Genomic DNA, 19,852 nt, shown 5'->3' on the forward strand with positions numbered 1-19,852 from the left:
AATGGGTTCTAGAATCATAAAGATATTCACCGTTACACCTGGGTGCAACCAACTCGGAGTCTAAAATCTATTATTGACTATTTTATTAACGGGCAGAAAACTGGTATCCTGATAACTGATGTCAGAGGAGCTTTGGAAAAGCATCAGGTCCTGAAGGAATTTACTCTGATCTGCTCAAAAATGGAAGCGAAACATTATATACTATGCTAAGTTATATTTTCAACTTGAGCGTTAATGGAAATCCAGTTCCAGAAGCATGGAAAACAGCTTATATCACCCCAATTTACAAAAAAGACAATAATAAGCATTGTGAGAATTACTGACTGGATGACTATTACGAGACTTGATACAGTTAGAAATTAATGCACAATAAGGAAAGTCTTGTAACGACATCTTATTCTGCGTCAAGCAAATCATTGAGAAGAAAATGGTCATTACAGAGATACACATATAACATTTGTTGATCTTCAACAAGCAAAAGCAATACCGACAACAAGACTTTGGAAAATCCTAAAGCACACATTGCTACGCTGCAAGATTTGTCTAATGTAACATCATCAAGAGTGAAGTTAGGGAAATATGTCACAAAGAAACTGATCGAAGAATATGGGAAATGGTGGAGAACCTGGTGATCTACAATTAAACGGCACATTAAACATTGCCAAGAGTACAAATATCTGATAGTTTTGATGCAACAGTAACAGGCAACAGGGAAATAGAAAAAAGTATAACTACAGCCAAAAAAGCAATGGCATGTCTAAATGGAATATAATGGAATAAAAATATAACAAAAAAAAGAAAATATAATATATATGAAACATCCAACATAAAATCCAGCCTACTATATGGTGTTGAAAGTTGGAGACTTACAAAAAAATATAGAAAAGTGTAGAAGCTGTTCAGATGGATGCAACGCGTAGGTCACCACGGATTTCTTCAACAGGGTTCGAAACGACAAAGGAATTATGGGGATCGAAGGAAACGTTGTAAATGATATTGGAAGGAAACAACTAATTTGGTATGGACACGTGCAACGAATGCCACATACAAGACTTCCCAAACAACCAACCTAAAGAACCTAAAGAACACTGAGAAAGAGAGAAAGACCAAAATCATGTTGGGAACATTGCTTAATAAAAGCGATGAGCGCAAGAAACCTGCAAGGTGTCGATTAGAAAGATCGGAACAGGTGGAGGCAAGGCGTCGGACAACGTCGAAAGACGTTCTAAATCGATTACATACATACATAGATATGGAGACATGAAAATAGTAAAAAAATTTTGGTCGACTAGCTTAGTTTTATTTTGGTGGTACAACGATCCTTCTTGCTATCGGCAGTACAATTTTGCTAGTCAAATATACTGCAGGCAACATTTAATTCAGCAGATGAGACTGATGTATTGACTGAGCTCGTATTCCATAAAAATGAATTGGCATATTTCTAAATTTAGGAATAAATAGCTATCGCCAAGGTAATCTCATCATTGAGATACAATGTACTCACATATCATTCTTTCCGCAGATTTGTTATCTTTATGATCGGTCGGTCACGTAGGCATCCCAGAAGAGATTTTGCGGTGCCCGCAAATGACAGATGCAGGAGACGTATGCTTCCAATTAGTGCCTTTTTTTTTAATTCATGAATATTTTATCGGAATTTGTAATAGTAATTATAATGTTTTGCTATTAACAGACAAACTGACTCCATGTTTCAAAATCGCAACAATTTTTCGCAATCCTTAGGTTTTTATATAAAAACGAACGAGAAGAAGCACAATAGACTAACAAGAAAAATGTGATTTCTCCAGTTTTCGAATACACTACCGGTAATAAATTAATAGAAACTGATGCGAACCGAAGTAAAATTCGGAATTTCGAGTTTAGGTGACTTCCACTTTTTAGTTGTTTTTGCTAATTCGATTATGTAAGCTTTTCGACCTACACCTGCAAAAACACAATTTCATATCAAATATTTTTAATCTACGCCTTTTCGCTAATTAAACAATGGATCCACTCGAATCCACTTTTTATCTCTAATTAGTTTAAGGAGCCGACATTTGATTAATTTCCACAACTCGCTAATTACTGTTTTAACAAATAATCGTTTCAATTACTGGGGATGAAGAGGATTTCTCAGGTTTTGGACAGATTTAACGTAATCCGTAATTAGATGTCCGCTACCGCATTTGTACGAGCGAAAGAATGACGGCGTATTTTTTCAAGAAAAACATCTTATCTGAAGTGGGGCTGTTCTAAATACCCACTTATCGAGATGAATGGAATACAGAAGCCCCAGCCGATATTCCAGACGATACCGCACCACTTTGTAAAAGATTGCGGATGATTACAAATTTCTACATGAACATGCATTCAGTTCATGCCCATAATTTTGGCGTACGTGACAAAATACTTCGCTCACAGAGCCGACAGAGCGGAAGAAAATGACTAAATTTAGGACTCTATTAGTATTATTGAAAATAATTACAGAATACATTAATTGCAGGTTGTCAATAAATAAAAAAATGTAAAAATATATTTTTGGCACAAAACTGCGAGAATAATATTTTTGATTTTTTTTCGTTGAAATATTTTGATTCTTTTTTATTTTTATTACTTCATTTCGTTTTGGGAAAAAAAAAACAAAAAAAAATCTCTTTTTCAACTGCATTTTGCAATATCCTAAGTAATTTACGAATAAAAAAGATTTTCTAGTTGTTTAACCATAAAAATATACAAAATGGCGTATATTTACTTTAGTGGGGTTTAGTCAATCCCCTGCTAACGCAAAAAATTTAAACAAAATCGACTAGAAGATTGTTAAGATATTTAAGATAAACGATGCTTTGTAAATGAGCCACTCAAGTTGCAAATGTCAAAATTTCGCAACTAAAATAGACTTAAAAATGGTTTTTATAAACGTTACCCCTTACCTGAGTAAATCTGTCATTTTTTTTAGATTGGAACCATTCTCCATTTATTATTATTCACACAGCACTGTAAAAATATCTTCCTGTTTTTGAAGTTTACGGGAAGCATTCAGTGTCTTTTTTGTAAATAATAATCTCCTAATTCAAGTACTTGTAGGATTGAACATACATCATTTCAAACCGCGTCAATTAAAAAAAAATCCTATAGGTGTGATAGTAAAATCTTTTGTTTGTTAAATCACTTAGACTTAAAGCAACATTTAACTTAAAAAAATAACACAGAGGCGTCGCGAATTTGGGTTTCAAATTTGATAAAAAAATTACATGTCAGAGACGAATGCACGAAGCAAGCAAAGCAAAAATCACCCCCGCCACTGGACGATTATCAACGGCCACATATCGGTTCTTTATCGTAAATTTTAATATTTATAGGAAAATCGCTACTGTTCGAAGCTCATTTTTTTCCTTCCACGTTTCTGATTTTTTTTGAGGAAGAAACATGGGCGCCGAAAAGTCAGGCGAAGTGTCTTTCATCCAGAGGAGCCTGTACGCCGGGAACACCGTCTTCTATCAGGTGGTGGGCGTCATTAGCGTCCTCTTTATGTGGACGTTTTTTGAAAACGCAACCGACTTTAAATCCTTGTTCCTTTGGCACGTCTCATTGTCAACGGCCGCAGTAAGTGTTGAAAACATTAAATTTATAATAATATTTATATCGGTAATTACAATTTCTGGTACAAAAAAGTAAAATGTTATACGCAATGCTTTAAGGCGCTGTAAATTGTTTTTAAAATTATAATTTCTTCAAAATTGACTAAAATACCGTTACTTGGGCAATTCTAATAAACCCTCTATAAATATTCAATTTGTGTTTATAATTTTTTTTAAATCATTTCTGAAGCCGATTAACACCTTCATCTTTGTTTATGCTGCTTTAGCATATAAAGGAACGTGTTAAATTCTTTACTTGACACCACAGTTGTTTTCAATGTTTTAGTTAGTTTGTTTAATAAAAACATTTCGAAAATGCCTTCTTCAGATGGGACCCAAAAACGATTTTTTGATCGTTTTCATTTGATGAAAATTAAACCGCACATGCTGATTAAGTCATGAAATTTAATGCTGACGAAATTTTAATGATTTACAAAGAAACTTAAACAGGCTTAAGAAGGATTCTCGAACATTTGAAAAGAAATATTAATATTTTTTAAAGGATCATTACCACTTAGTCAGTTATTTGAGGTTTTTCCAATTAAGCAGTTTTTATTTCCAAGAACTACCTCTCGATGACCCAGTTAAATTTCATTTAAGTATCTTTTACCAAAAAATCACTGGTTTTGAAGCTATTGGAAGTTTTAGCAAGTAATTATTTGAATTAATTTTGAATGGCAAAAATATTGTAAATTTTTTTAAAATTCAATTTTGACCCAATCAAGCATATATTCTCACTTTTATTTAGACTCAGTGCTAATCAGCAAATTAAAAATATGCAGCTTTTACTATTTTGTACTAAAATACGTTCAGCATATTTTATATTTATACATAAATTTATTGAAAGTCTGCATATGTAAAAATATATAGAATCAAAAAAAATTTTGAATGCTATATGTAAACAGTTTAAAAATATCTTGGACACGTCATTAAAAACTATTTATTTTTTGCATGTTTTTAGCCATATATGTCGAATCCAATGTGCAGAGTGTATTTATTGTTTAGTTAGAAGTTTAGCTGGTGTCATGACTAAGTAATTGCTGGTGAATAGAAAAAAAAACGGTATGGATAAAAATACAATGTGTTATCCTGCAAAAAGGAAAATAATTTTAAAATACAGTGAAGTAGTATCAATGTTAAAGTGATCCAAGTCTATGTTTTATAATGCCATTAAACATTATAAAACTCATGGTATTGTTAAAGTATACCTAGGGAGAAAAGGCCTAGAATACCAACAGAAAAAGTGGTCAAAATGATGGTATGTATGGTGAAAAACCGCCTCTTTTAACTTTAGTAGATGTTAGTACATCCTGAGGAATCCAGAAGATTTGTAAATCACCCAAAGCATATTCCTAGAATTTTAATAGCGTGTATCTTTGACACGCTTGAATTGTCAATATTTAATTTCACAAAAATGGTTTCCCATCAACTCTCGTGCAGTCTATTCTCACCTCCATGCTGTATAATCGTAATAATTGTAAATATTTATAAAATATACGCTTCTTACAACTTCTATAACTAACTAAGGTGAGCGGGCCACCCTGTGAAAAATAGTTGTGGAATAATATTGGTACGCAGAAAATGATCCAATGCCACCAATTAGAACGTCGTCGGTTCGTCGCCGACTTAATGACTTTCGTCTATTTGGAAGAGTTTTCCGAAAAAAGTCCCTTGCTTTGCCTGGAAAAAGAATCGTTAAATTCGATTTCAGTTCGCCTGGGATCATTCGATTTGGACACTTGCTCAATTGAAAAATATACTTTGGTTGGATGAAACAAAGACGCATTGGGTTGGATTGGCGTACATATGTATGAAGTCCTACTGAAGAATTTCAATCTGGTTCAATCATGAGGTCATGGTATGAAGTTGGATCAATTAATGAAATAGGTGGAATAATGGATCAAGAGAAAAACAAAGCTGTTATAGAAAATGTAATGCTGCCATATGCAGAAGAAAAATTACCCGTGACCTGGAAATTTCTGCAGAATATGATCCTAGGCATAGGGCACGGCCAGAAGCTGGTTTGAGCACAACCTTATGGATTTAATTGAATAGCCCTCATGTAGTCCAGGCCTGAACCCGACAGGACATCTATGGAATGATCTTAACAAAATGATTCAGCCCAAGCAACTAAAAATCGAACGAAAAACGAATTAGTGAAGTATTCTAGTCCGTCGCTGTCAAAGTCTAATTTAGTCCAGGCAATGAACATGTTTAGATGTAGAAAAAGATGAAGGTTATCCTACAAATTGACTATTGATTTTCGTAGATTTGGAGTGCAATTTATTGTATGTATCGAGCCTTTAGAAATAAATATCACATGTAAAAATACAAAACAAAAAGGTTTCCAGATACCGATTTTTTGAAGACGCTATAAAAGAGAGTATCTTCGGAAGAAGGCAGCTTCTGACAAATTAGCGGAAAGTTTTTTGAAACACCAATACAATTAATTCCACTAATTTATTACAAAAATTATGTTGCAAACCTCGTCATATATTTTATAAATAAAGGAAAAAAATTGGCAGATATTAATTTTCGCTGATTGTAATGAGCTTTAGGGATTGATTTCAATTATTTTCTTTTAGGCATTTTTTTCCTGAAATATATACCACAACAATTTCTGTCGATAAATATATTTACTTCATTTGTTGTTTAAATTCCTTCACTTAAGTATTCTCTACGCAACTAATGATTTTTTATGTTACCATTGTTTAGTACCTGCCTCTGATGGCCATAGGAATAATCTTATTTTCTGAAGACAACGCTTGGACTATCGGTTTGCCCAGAACCAAGAGGTACACCATCCACGGTATCCTGTTCGCCCTCAGCGTGATTGCTTTGACGGCTGGTATTTTTGTCGAAACCGCCAGTAAGAACAAAAACACCAATCCGACGCATTTCAAGAGCAAGCATGCAATATTGGGTAAGTTTTATTTACCTATATTTTTCGTTTTCGCGTTGGGAGGTCGATTCACTCATGAAATTTTATTTTATCTTTTGAAAATCTGATGGAGAAATCAATAACGATCAACTAGAATATTTTAAGAGTAAATATGTAATAAGAGGCAATAAGTTTAGTTAGTTTAGTTTTTAAGTGAAAATGAAATAACCAATAATTTAATTTTTCAAGGTACTGACGATGAAATGACGATAAAATGTTGTTCTTCTAAACTATAAAATGACGCGAACCTAAATACTTGAAAGCTTTTAGATTAAATTAAGCCGGCGGCTTTTTTTTTTAAATCTAATATTAATCTAGATTACACAACAAATACAAAATATATAATACGTCAGTGCAATTATTTATTATATTGATAAACAGGCAAGTTCGTTTGTATTTCATATTTTAGTCACCTAATTTAATAAAGTGTAGGGATTGGGAACATTGAAGATTTGTGAGACGAAGCTTCAAAATTGTGTACGTTTTGTAAACCCCATATTATTCAGTTTTTAGTGTCGATATCGCCAATTTTTAATAAGCACACAAAACAACAAAATTAACATAAAACAAGAAAATTACGTCTCACAACGCGTTATTGCATATTACCACACACCAAACAAAATAAAGGCGAGTGCCTAGTTATCACAACTTATTTTTTGTTGCTATTGCTATCTCCTTTGCGTTTCTTTTTGTTAATTCATGATCCCTCAAAATATTTGTCCACTAAATTATAAAATAATGTAATGATAGTTTTACGGCGTACCTCCCTTTATAATAAAGCTAGCGTCTTTCAACTTTCATGACTAATGGCTACTTTTCATGAAATGATAAGTTGAAGAAATGACATAGTCATCTTGAATTCTTAGATACATTTTGTCTTCTGAATTAATGAAACACACTGTATGTCTTTTAATAATTTTATCTAATATACTATATAAAAATGGTATCAATAATTTATTTTTTTTATACAAATAGGTTATGGAAAAAAAGTGCATTGCAATGACATTTTGTAATTATGGGAAATTGGATTTAAAAGGGGTGCATTATCAATGTGTAGTTAATATAGCACTGACACATGTTAATTTTGACAGGGAACTATTTTTTTGCAATAAATTATGTAATAAATAATATTAATATTAACAATTACAATAATAATTTTCCGGTGTTATTTAATGGGAAATCAAAGAATAAAGGTACTTTTTCGTTGCCACTTTTTGAGCTCTGTCTAGAGATTTTAAGTACGACATATCGTTTCGGTGCATGCATACATCATCGACGTTATTCTCTCAAATGGGTCATGAAAAAACTACATGTACTTAATAGCATTTAGCAATGTAAAACATGTTATAATTCTACATTGTTTAACTCATGAAAAAGGGTTTGTTTTGTATTCGACCTTGATAATTAATGGGAATTTTCTTAACAGCACGTTATTAACCTTTAAGCTTTGCAGCTTTTTCTTAATTTCACCATCTTCGCACTTCTTATTGTTCCAAATACCCCCCTTATTTTAGGCACACCAATATATGTTTTTGTTTGTTTATTGAATTTTCGCCACTGGATTCGACGTAAAAAATCATAAACCAGTTTTCACTTTTTGATTACTTTACGCATAGTTCAGCTACAAGTTTTTAAATCCCCTGTATCTAAAAATATCTGCTCTTATTTAATGAAAAAGTAGCCTTTGGTTACGAAAGCCGCAAAACAATCAAAAACGGGACACACGGCATCAGGAAAGTGTGAGAAAATAATAAAGATTTTGATTTTTTTAATTTTAAATGATCATAAACTAAAAAGAAATTATTACACACACATTTGACATTTTGTTATTATAATGGTTTTATTAACCATTTACCGTGTTCCTAGTTTTTTTTAAATAGATTTAAATTATTCGTTTGCAAAATAATTTTTTTGATAAATATCTTTTAATGAAATTTCGGTGGAGCTTGATTATGAGCAATCTTGTGAAAGTGTCAAAAAGGTTTGCCCTTTTTGTAACAAGAAATAAAAACGAAAATATGAAATACAAATTTTAAAATTTTTGTCATAGCTTTTTAATCTTACCATTTCTTCGTTTCAGGTTTAGCATCGTGGGTACTATCGGTCATTTCCCTCTTCACCGGACTATTGGCGGCCAATACCGGAGCCCTGCCGAGGTGGATAAAAGCGGTCCTGGTCAAATTCGTCCATAACTTCTTAGGCTCGGCCGCCTACGTCATAGGCATCGCCAGTCTCTGGAAAGAGATAAACGGTGGATCGTATGGTAGACGCATTTCCGATCACGCTCTGAGCGCCACCTATTGGCTAGTGGCCATCATAACCGTTTGGAGTTTGCTGGCCGCCCTCAAGTCGATGTTTAATCAGTTAAAGACACTGTTTACGTAATTGCTTATCTAATAAGGCGTACCTATAGAGTACATGGAAGATCTGCACCAACGACGGTCAGTTGGAACCAAAAACACTAAACCAGTTCCGAACAGATCAATAATTGATATAGTATTTGAGAAGTAGTTGCGTGTCTTCTGCTGGCTTATCATTTTATTAATATGCTCTAGGCAAATTCAACCTCGCTACTTGTCGACTGGGTTATTTATTTGTTGCGTTAAGTATAGAACATTCATAGCTACGAATTGGTTTTATTTTGTCTTTATCGCTTAGTCGCAGATCATTCGTAGCGGAAAATTATAGACCACGCGTTTTGCGTTTTACTGGATAATGCTTAATAATTTTTTAATGAAACGCTCATACCGAATACACTTGTGCAGTATGACTGATCTTCCATTTTTGGATTTTTTCAACAGAAAACAATTATAGATAGCTATTCAATTTGTAGGAAGTATTACGATACAGATTAATTTTCGGGGGGAAATCAATAAATGTTTACAGTTTTTCGCTATTTCGAAAAACTCATATCATGATCTGAGTTTGCATAAGGCTTGACATTCATCATCATCGCGTGCCGTCTTCAGTGAAGGTTGGCGATCACATTGGCAAATGCTTGTCTATCCTGTGCCGTTCTTATTACTTGTTCAAAGTTCAGGCCGGTCCAGTTTCTGATGTTTCGCATCCAGGACAGTCGCTTTCTTCCTAAACCCCTCCTTCCTTCCAGCTTTCCCTCAACTATCAGTCGTGGCAACTCATACTCTTCGTGCCTGAGTAGGTGGCCTAAGTATGATGTTTTCATTACTTTTATGATATGTAGTAGCTCTCGCTCACCACCCACTCTTTGAAGTACTTCATCGTTCGTAATTCTGTCTGTCCAAGGGATCCTCAACATTCGTCTGTAGCACCAGAGTTCAAACGCCTCCAATCTATTCATCATGGCCGCCTTCAGCGTCCATGATTCAACGCCGTACAACAGGATAGGCCAGACGTAACATCGTACCAGTCTCAGACGTAGGCCCAGGTCCAAATATGAATCAGAGAGGAGCCGCCTATATCGCATAAATCCCTGGCGCGCTTGCTCAATTCTAGTCCTTATTTCGTAATCGGGGTTTGTGTCTCTTTCAATCCAGGAACCCAAATATTTAAAATGATTTACCATTTCTAGGACTTCGCCGTCGATTTGCAATGGAATCGGGATATTCTGATTTTTGCTAATTACCATTGTTTTTGTTTTCTTAATGTTGATCTTCATCCCATATTGTGAGCATGCTCTTTGAACGCTATCAATAATATTCCGAAGCCCGATGTCTGTGTCGGCCATCAGAACCGTGTCATCAGCATATCTTATGTTGTTGACAGTTTCCCCATTTACTTTGATTCCATCTGAGATATTCTCTAATGCGAATTTAAACAGCTCCTCCGAGAAAACATTAAAAAGAATCGGTGACAATATGCATCCCTGTCGTACTCCTTTACAAATCTCTATTTCCGCAGATGTATTATTTTTTGTTCTTAGTTTTGCTATTTGATGCCAATAGAGATTCTTTATTAATTGAATGTCCTTTCCATCGATTCCCACGTTGACAAGGGAGTTTAGAAGGCCTGTATGTGGAACTCTATCGAATGCCTTTTCGAAGTCAACAAAGCATATGCATATGCTCTTCTGCTGGTCCATGCATTTCTGAGCCAAAACCTGCAGGCTAAACAGTGCTTCACGAGTGCCCATGCCTCTCCTGAATCCAAACTGTTCTCTTGAGATTACCTGCTCGCATTTCTCCCGGATTCGATTGTGGATAATTTTGAGAAGGATCTTCAGGGCGTTGCTCATCAGACTAATCAACCTAAAGTCATTGCATTGACGAGGATTCGGCTTTTTGGGAATGGGAATGAATGTAGATTCCAGCCATTCTGTCGGAATTTTACCAGATTTATATATTTGATTAAGTAGTTTTAAGAAGAGATCCAAGTTTTCTTCATCAATTAACTTAATAATTTCTGAGTAAATATTGTCAGGTCCTGGGCTTTTATTGTTCTTTAGTTGGTTGATAGCGCGTTCAAGTTCACATTTAATTATGGTAGGACCTTCGTTATTATTGCTAGTGGATGGCTCTTCTCTTAAGTCGGCAAATAAGTCTCGGATATAATTTTTCCATATGACTATTTCCTCAGAGATGTCTTTTGCTTGCTGGTGGTTATTATCAAACAGTCTATATGGTGCTTGTCGCTTATTTGCTCCAGATAATTCTTTAATTTTTTTGTGCAGGTTGAAACCATCATGTTTAGGCTGTAGGTCTTCTATTTCCTCACACCTTTCCCTCATCCAGTTCTCTTTTGCTTCTCTGATTTTCCGCTGAATAATTGAATGGATGCGTCTATATTCTGTTGGGTTTTTGTTTTTGCATTCCCGGCGCTTGTCCATTAGATCTAGAATTTCTCTGGTCATCCATTCTTTCTTTTTCTTAGTCTCTGACTTAAGGTGTTCAGTTGTGACCTCCTTTGGTATATAAGATATTTCAGTCCAGGTCGCGTCAATGTTATCTGCTGTCCGCTGGCCTCGGTTAATTCGTTGGAGGTTGGCGTTAAGCTCGATCTGTAAGGAGTTTTTCTTTGCCTCTTGTTTTAATTGTTGACATTGAATTGTCTTTTTGGTTATATTTTGATGCTGTGACATATAACGCAAAAACCCAAATCATCTTAAGGACAATCTGACGCATTCTTTAGGGATGAGCTCATCAAACGCTGATAAGCGACCAATAAAGTTCGATAAAAATGATTTAAAATTACGACTCCAATATATTGCCTTAATACGTATTTTTATTAATCAAAAGTTACCCGAAGATCGGACAACAGCGATTCGATAACAAAAAAAATATTTCATCAGATAACTTAATGGATTTTTTATTTATCTGCGAGAATTTCGTCAAAAATACCACAACGATAGGCGAGTAGTTTTCGTTGCTCTTTCAGAAAATATAGTGCGGTTTTGAATACTACGAGAAAAAATGTCAGTGTTTCACGAACCCGTTTCTAATAGAAGCAGACTTCTATTTGCTATCCAAGGTGTTTTTCAAATGCTTCTTGCTGTTTTCGTCGGCTCTACAGTATGGCTGATGGCTTACAGCAGAGACTGGGGCGCGAAAGCGACGTGGCATATATTTTTGACCACCATAGGGGTAAGTAGAAGGAGAAACATATGATGTACCGTTTTTGGAAACATTTAAAATATCATAATATATATATGTTACTGGAAAAGTTTGAAATCCGGAATTGTATAGAATTACTAAGTATTATATAAACAATGCCCAAAACTATCAAACCATTGTATGAAATAAGTTATATTATATTAATATGTTAAGTTATATCCTCGGCTGTACCTGTTATTGATCCAATCAGACCTAGCGTGTCCTGGGCCAAACATCAGGCCAGGGGTCAACTTTGAAATTTTAAATGTACACCTCCATTTTTTATTACAGATTCGAATTCTATGCTTCAGAAACGGCAGGATTTGCCACAAGTTTTCTTTTCGATTCTCGGTAGATGGCGCTTTAATTGCGACAAACGAACAAACGACTTATTTTAATTGTCAAAAAATACAGTGATCAATGTTATGAATATGATTTTAACCTCCGTTTTAACATAATTTTGATACTTCCTGCTCTAAAATACAAAATTGCGCATTACTCATACGTGCGCACAGGGTCAATTTAAGACGAGAGTAAATTCAAGCGTTTTCCCTACTTTAGTCACGGGTTATGGGCGATCATATATTTTCGTTAGATTTAAAGCACTGTTGATTAATTGATGTCAGTACTGATAGTTATGTGACAAGTCCATCTTTTGGAAAAATGTACCGAAAAATTCACGGCTGCATATACAAAGGATAGTATTCAACAACCTCTTCGGACACTCATTTATAAATGATTAGTGCGTATTTTGGTAGTTGAGAGTAGGGAGTAAAAAAAATATGTTAAATTGAACGCTAAAGTCGAATTAGTAACATTGCATTGCATTGCAATGTGATTAGAGCGCCATCTGTCGAGAATCGAAAATAAAACTTCGTATAAAATTTGTCGTTTTTATGGCAAAGAATCCCAAACAGTAGTAATTGCCCCACTGGCAGTGGGGTCACGTTTGAGTTTATTCAACAGTTTTTTTAATGCAATATTAAATGGCACTTTTTTTTTGGTCAATTGCATAATTCTCGTCATTTTCCATCGTTTCCACACTTTTTGGACACCTGGTATACGTGCTGATTTAAATTAAGTGTTCATCATTGCTAATTTTGTTAGGAGTAAAGATAAAAAGTCGGTTAAAAATGAGAAAAATGTAGTCTTTTCAAATGGAACACTCACACGTACATTTTTCTAAATAGAAAACTTGGTCTCAAAAACCTAGTTTTATTTTGTTAATTATTAGCCGTGTTACACCAATTTGGAGCAACGCAGTAAATCTGTAAGGGTAAGAGAACGATACATAAAAATATGTCTACAGCGCATTTCACCACATAAACAATTTTTTCTGCGCCTTTTTCGAAGGAGACGAAAAAAATTAATAAGTGAAGACGTGGGAAGCCTATCGTGAAAATTCTATTCAAGATATAGTCATATTCTTTAATACTGCCGAAAGGATTTTTTTTCGACCAGATCAGGTGCTTTTCGCAGGGGATGCTGAGAGAAAACTTTTTTTGTCGTATTTTGGCATATTTTGTGAACTGAGGAATCAAATTTTTCAAATTCTGGGATTAATAATCCAAAATATCATCATTATTGATCAAGAGAAAATTTATTGCTACTCTACGGTGGACATTTCCAACAAGATGGCACATTAGCTCATAGCTTCCGAAGTACATATCAATTTTTAACGACCATTTTCAACAACAAATGGATTGCTACATATGGACCCATTCTTTGGCCTACTAGCTCACCAGATATTTCATTTCATTTCATTTCTACTTGTGGGATTATTTAAAGGATGAAATTTATAAGTAAAGATATTAAGACGTTGACGGTTCAAAGGCTGCAAAAAGAGAAAAAATAAACCAGATAGATGGCAGAACAATACTAAAGGCAATTCGCTCAATAGAAAAACCTGCTCAAAAATAAATTGAAGTACGAGGTGCTGTCTTTGAACACCTTCTAAAATACTTTTGATAGCTAATTTTTCAAAAAAACTTCCAGAGGCTGCTGTAATCGGTTTCACCAATCATCCTACTGGCTTCTTCAGAGCTTAAGTTCGACTTAGCAGCAGCAGAAATCTAGAAGTTTTGTTAATATAATATTAATAGTTATTCATAAATTAATTAGGTTTTTTAGTTTTTTTTTCTACTTTTTCCGGGGGAGTTAAACCGCTGGATGATTGATTCTTCCCATACCAGAATAATAAGTTTTCTCTAACTATGCTCGAGGAAACTTTTGTCACTGTTTCGGAAACTTTGACATGCGAATTTTGAAAGCGCATTTACGAGGTTAGCGCCAAAATTTCCCGGCCTGACATAGATGCAGCTCCAGTATCACGATAAAACCTTGTCTTCTTTTAAATATATATCTTAGTAGGCTGCGAAAAAAAATTTCGTCAAATATTTTTTTATTGACAGCATTTTAAACAAGACGTGTACGAAAAAATGTCGCTGCAGTCATAAAGTTTTGGACAAATGAAAGGTTAGCACCTAAAATTATTAAAGAAAGGCTGAATGGTGTGTACGGCCAAAGTTCTCCTTCGTGTTTTGTAGTGAAAGAATGGGCAAAACATTTTCGAATGGGGCAGGAGTCCCTTGAAGATGATTCAAGAACTGGTCGACCAGTGGAAGTCATAACCGAAGATATTGTTGCGATTGTGAAAGAGGTGGTATTGAGTGATCGACGTTTAAACGTCAAGGAAATTTTAGAAATTACTAAGATTTCTGATACAAGTGTTCGTCGAATATTGCTTGATCATTTAGGTATGCATAAGTTTAGTGCAAAATCGGTTCCTAAAAACCTTTCGGCTATTCAAAAACAACGCCGTGTCGAATGTGCCCGTTCTTTTCTGGAACTCTGTGGGTCGGAACCGAAGCCTCTGATAGAAACTATTGTGACGGGAGATGAAACTATGGTTCTCTATTATGACCCTCTATCGAAAAAAGAATCAATGTAGTGGCGTCGTAAGGGTGAAGCACCTCCAAGAAAATTCAGTCAGTCAACAAAAGTGGTGATGGCCACGATCTTTTGGAACTGTGAAGGAATTCTTTTAATAGATTTTAAAGAAACTAATACCACTGTCAATAGTAAATATTACGTAACATTATTACATAAATTACGAGACTGTGTACGTGGAAAACGTTGATGAAAACTGACCAGAGGCGTGCGTCTTTTGCACGATAATGCACCTGTCCACACTGTTGGTGTTGCACAAGCTGCCATTTTAGAGTGATCAACAGATAGGTCATCCTTCCTATAGTCCAGATATGGCCCCCAGCGACTATTATTTGTTTGGATATTTGAAAAAGGACTTACGTGGACGGCGGTTTAACGACAAAGTTGAGTTAAAAGAGGCTGTTTTAGCTCATTTTGCAGACAAACCAAAAGAACATTTTTCGTCGTTAATAAAAAGATGTAATAAGTGTGTTGAAGTTAAGGAGGATTATATTGAAAAATATTAAAAAATTGTTACTCTACTTTGTGTCTTTCATATTCAGGCCGGGAAGTTTTGGCGCTGCGCTCGTAATTTCAACAATATCGGCTGCCAATGTTAAAACGTTACGACAGAGCTTAAACTTGAAGAAAAGGTCTGAAAATCATCATCATTTTTTAAGTCATTTTTCACAAATTTTAAGTTCGCCCTGCTGATGGCCGAGGCCGTGTCCCTGCTAAACGAAGGAAACGTCTTTTATATTGGTGTAAACAAACTGAGGAGAGGACTCATACACGGGACGTACATGTTCCTGGCGACGTTATCGGCAGTTATCGGCATCGGTTTAAAAATTCAGGAAAAATCTGACCGCGGCAGTAAACATTTTACCAGCACTCACGGAAAATTGGGTAAGTATGTCTCTTCTTCACCATATACATCGGATGACACAATAAATTCAACGTTTTGTCAGTACAGTGACGAACATTTTTGTCTAAACAGACGCCAACACCGCTGCAGTGACAATAATGATATACAGCGATCATTTATTTTAAAATTCTGACCACAATTATACACAGGGAGTTTCAAAACGAATTGACAATAGAATACCACCATATTATTTGTATCAAAATATTTCGATTTTTCAAATAACCCTATGTCCTAAATACCTACACGAATTCATTTGGCACGAGCGCAGCGAGTGTTTAGTATATGAGTGACTTAAAAAGTTTACCGAACGTGTTGCATTCTATACTTTTTTCTACGACAGTTAGTTTTCGGGTGCATTTTTGCAAAACAACAGGCATACATTCACTGACATGATCGTCAGAATTGACAAAACATCAAACGTAAACATCCGATTGCTTCCAAACCCGAACCGTAATATCATGAAAATGTCCGAAGAAACTCACGTGGTAAAGTGGCGCATCCGGCACACTAGATCGGTGTATAATTAGGTATTCTACAGAGTAGAGAAAGGTGTTCTGTATTTGTATTTTAAGCAGTTTTCAAGATATTTACGTTTTTAACTCTCTGTGTATTTGTAGACCAAGTAATACCTGACTATTAAATTGTCATTAGAAATATTACTTTTAAATGGACTCATTAATAGTTGCGAGTGAATACCGACAAAGAAAGAAGACTGTTAAGACAAAAAAACAACCTACTATGTTTTCTGTTACTGTTACTAATAAAAAACAAAAATATGAAAAATTTTATTAGACATAATTGTAATTAAATCAAATTTTACATAATTAACTAACTTAATAATTATTGCAAAAAACGAAAACTTAAACTAGATGTTCTATGTGATCAGTATGCGCTTCGACGTATATTGTAATTCATTTAATGAAGAATTGTCTCAGTTTAAAAATGAGTGTTTGATGGATAAAGTTTAAATTAAGATAATTTTTTACAGTTTTGTCTATCAAGAAATGTCTATCAAGAAAATTTAAAATACCTCTTCGGTTAAAAGTACCCTAGTAAGTAAATAACATTTGGTTAACAAAAGTACGACCTTCATTTTGCTAGTTTTGAACAAAGGTAGAAACATACATTTTTGCTTGCAGATCAGGAGGCAATAATGCTGGACTGGTGTAAATTGATAGAGATACAGACTTTCCCTTTTTATTGTTATAAATACTGACGCAGAACTTACTCTAGTGGCAGCACTTAACCGACGAATACTTGTTTGTAGATCGCCACCTACATGGACTAGGATTTCTTCTTCCTGAATATCTCTGCAGACCGAGATACCGAGGAAGTGCTGCACGACCATCATTAATGGCATTGGAGATAAACACACATCATATCTGTCATTTCTCGAATTGAAAACCTAATACCTATTTTTAACAGAAATTACACAACGAAAAATCAACACAAATAATAACTTTCAAATATCATATAACTGCCACAATTATAACTTACTAGGTCTCCTATGATTTTAATTGTTTACTGAACAAAAACCAATCAAGGGCTACTTTAATTTTATAAGATATTAACTCAAAATCAATTCCTACTTTAATTTTGTAACAGAGAAGACTAACTGAAAAGTAAAATAGATACTTCTTTTTTAAATAAAATTATCTGGTAATAAATTAATTAATAATAATTAATAATACCTTGAAAATGGATTAAAACACAGATATTGAATAGTAATACATTTTTACTTACAAAATACCAAAAAATTACCCTTAAGAACTTAAATTTAGGAATCCACAAAAACATGTGTGCAGGTGGCGCTATCTATAAGTTAACGCAATACTGATTACATTACCTAATTTCTGATCCCCACATTTTTGTGCCTATATTTTTAAAATTGGGAATGTAAGTAATAAAAAACGAAAAAATAAAATTATTTTTATGAGAAAGTATTGACTCTAGGACATAGGTTCATTTGACAAATCGAAATATTTTGATACAAACAATATCCTGGGATTCTATGACCCATTCGGTTTGAAACACCCTGTATGTAATGACGATCTAAACCTCAACAACAAAGCTTTTTATATATAAAATTTAAAAGAAGAACCAATACACCAGTACCTTAGGTTCGGTAATATTTTCTTTATTCTTTTGAAAAAAATTTTCTTTCGCTTTTTTCTTTTATTTATTTATCAATTTATTGTTTTAGAATACATGTTGCTTTTTTAGGTATTGCTGCTTTAGTACTGACAATAACGGCCTGTCTCGGAGGATTGGGTGTATTGAACTCCTCACGTCTATACAGGGCCGGTATAAAACCAAAGTGGGTTAGGGTATTGCATATCCTTATCAGTTGCTTCGCCTACCTCATCGGTTGCGTGGCGTTGGGTTATGGGATTGATTCGTATTTCGGTGAAGCGACAGCTGATACCAAAAAAGGACTCATTACGGTTCTCGGTTTATACGTGGTGATAAGTTTGTCAGGTCCCGCGAATACTTTGTACAGCATTTTCGTGTAAATACTTTTTTTTTAAATAAATTTATTTGTATTTTCATTTTATGTAGTTTTTAACGCATTTTTGCAAGAAGTACATGACAATTTTTAAGTACTGCAAGAAGTGTTGAATTATATATATACCCCTACAAGTTCTTTGTAACCTCATTATTTTTATAATTTGAAAATTAGCAACTTATGAAATATTATCATTTTCTCTTGAAAAAGACAAATAAGTCATAATAAAAGTATTTTTAAACTTTAACTAATACATAAAATATAAATATAAAATAATCTCTTCAATTAGTTTTCAAAATTTTATTTCTTTATACCTTGGCAAAGTGCATTTCAGAGAAAAATCAATCAAATTTTCATTCTTTTATACCTTGTATACCGTGTATATTTTGTCTCAAAGTAAGTAATAACCAGTCGAAGGCAATAAAACACCTAATAATAATATAATATATATAATAAACATAATTACCAAAATTGTACGTTTTAATTCACAGTATAATTCTCACTCTCAGCATCGTCATTGAGTCATACTGTTATTTTAAATCTTAATTTTATTTTCGGCGCATCATTTTTCCAACTCTCATATATTTGTGATAATAATAATATTTTCTGCCCTCGCATTTGATTTTCATTTGGTGCCACAAATGTTCTATAGGGATGAATCATACCAAGGAACACATCTGTTCAACTAAACTATCACATATATATTATATTATAATAGCAAATAAATCTAACACAATATTCTTGAATTTCAGTTTTTGTACTTGATTAATTCGGTGCTTTTGTAGCAGGCGGCTGTGATACTTGCCTTATCAATTACCATGACAATTATCCCGAATAAAGCTGGAATGCACTTCCGCAATAACTATTACATTAATTATGATTTGGTGTAATAAATATGCATGGTATAATTTTGGACGGTATACGTATCTGTTCGGTTTTCTTCTAACTCTTACCAAAGACGTAAGAACGCTTCAATGTTTTGTATTTTATGGCTATTTGTCCGAAGTGACCCGGATCCGTGGAAAACAAAACTGACGTGGTAAAATGACATTTCCGCACGCTACGTAAGTGTATAATTAGGTATTTTACAGAAGGGATTAGACCGTTAGTTTGTGCGTACATTTTGCGAAACAACACGAACACATTCACTGACATGACCGTCAGAATTGACAAACGTCAAAATTCAAAGCGTGGGAAATATCTTCGAAAACATCCGATTGCTCTCAAATCCGTGCGGTAATATCCCGAAAATGTCCGAAGTGGCTTGGACCCGTGGGAAACGAAACTGACGTGGTAAAGTGACGCTTCCCGCACGCTAGATCGATGGGTAATTAGGTATTTTACAGA

General features: G+C 34.3%; 2 protein-coding genes across 2 annotated transcripts; both read left to right on the plus strand.

Annotated features, from left to right (window-relative positions):
- The first annotated feature begins 3,404 nt into the window (after positions 1-3,404).
- On the plus strand, positions 3,405-9,193 carry LOC132698255 (uncharacterized). Its single transcript, XM_060664227.1, has 3 exons — positions 3,405-3,603; positions 6,354-6,561; positions 8,660-9,193. The coding sequence occupies exons 1-3, from the start codon at positions 3,427-3,429 to the stop codon at positions 8,962-8,964; spliced, it is 690 nt and encodes a 229-aa protein (XP_060520210.1). The 5' UTR covers positions 3,405-3,426; the 3' UTR covers positions 8,965-9,193.
- Positions 9,194-11,803: 2,610 nt separating this feature from the next.
- Positions 11,804-18,512, plus strand: LOC132702591 (transmembrane reductase CYB561D2-like). Its single transcript, XM_060671377.1, has 3 exons — positions 11,804-12,137; positions 15,776-15,980; positions 18,223-18,512. The coding sequence occupies exons 1-3, from the start codon at positions 11,967-11,969 to the stop codon at positions 18,510-18,512; spliced, it is 666 nt and encodes a 221-aa protein (XP_060527360.1). The 5' UTR covers positions 11,804-11,966.
- The last annotated feature ends 1,340 nt before the right edge of the window (positions 18,513-19,852 follow it).

This window comes from Cylas formicarius, unplaced genomic scaffold (assembly GCF_029955315.1).
Source record: "Cylas formicarius isolate icCylForm1 unplaced genomic scaffold, icCylForm1.1 PGA_scaffold_10__41_contigs__length_53128322, whole genome shotgun sequence".
Lineage (NCBI taxonomy): Eukaryota > Metazoa > Arthropoda > Insecta > Coleoptera > Brentidae > Cylas > Cylas formicarius.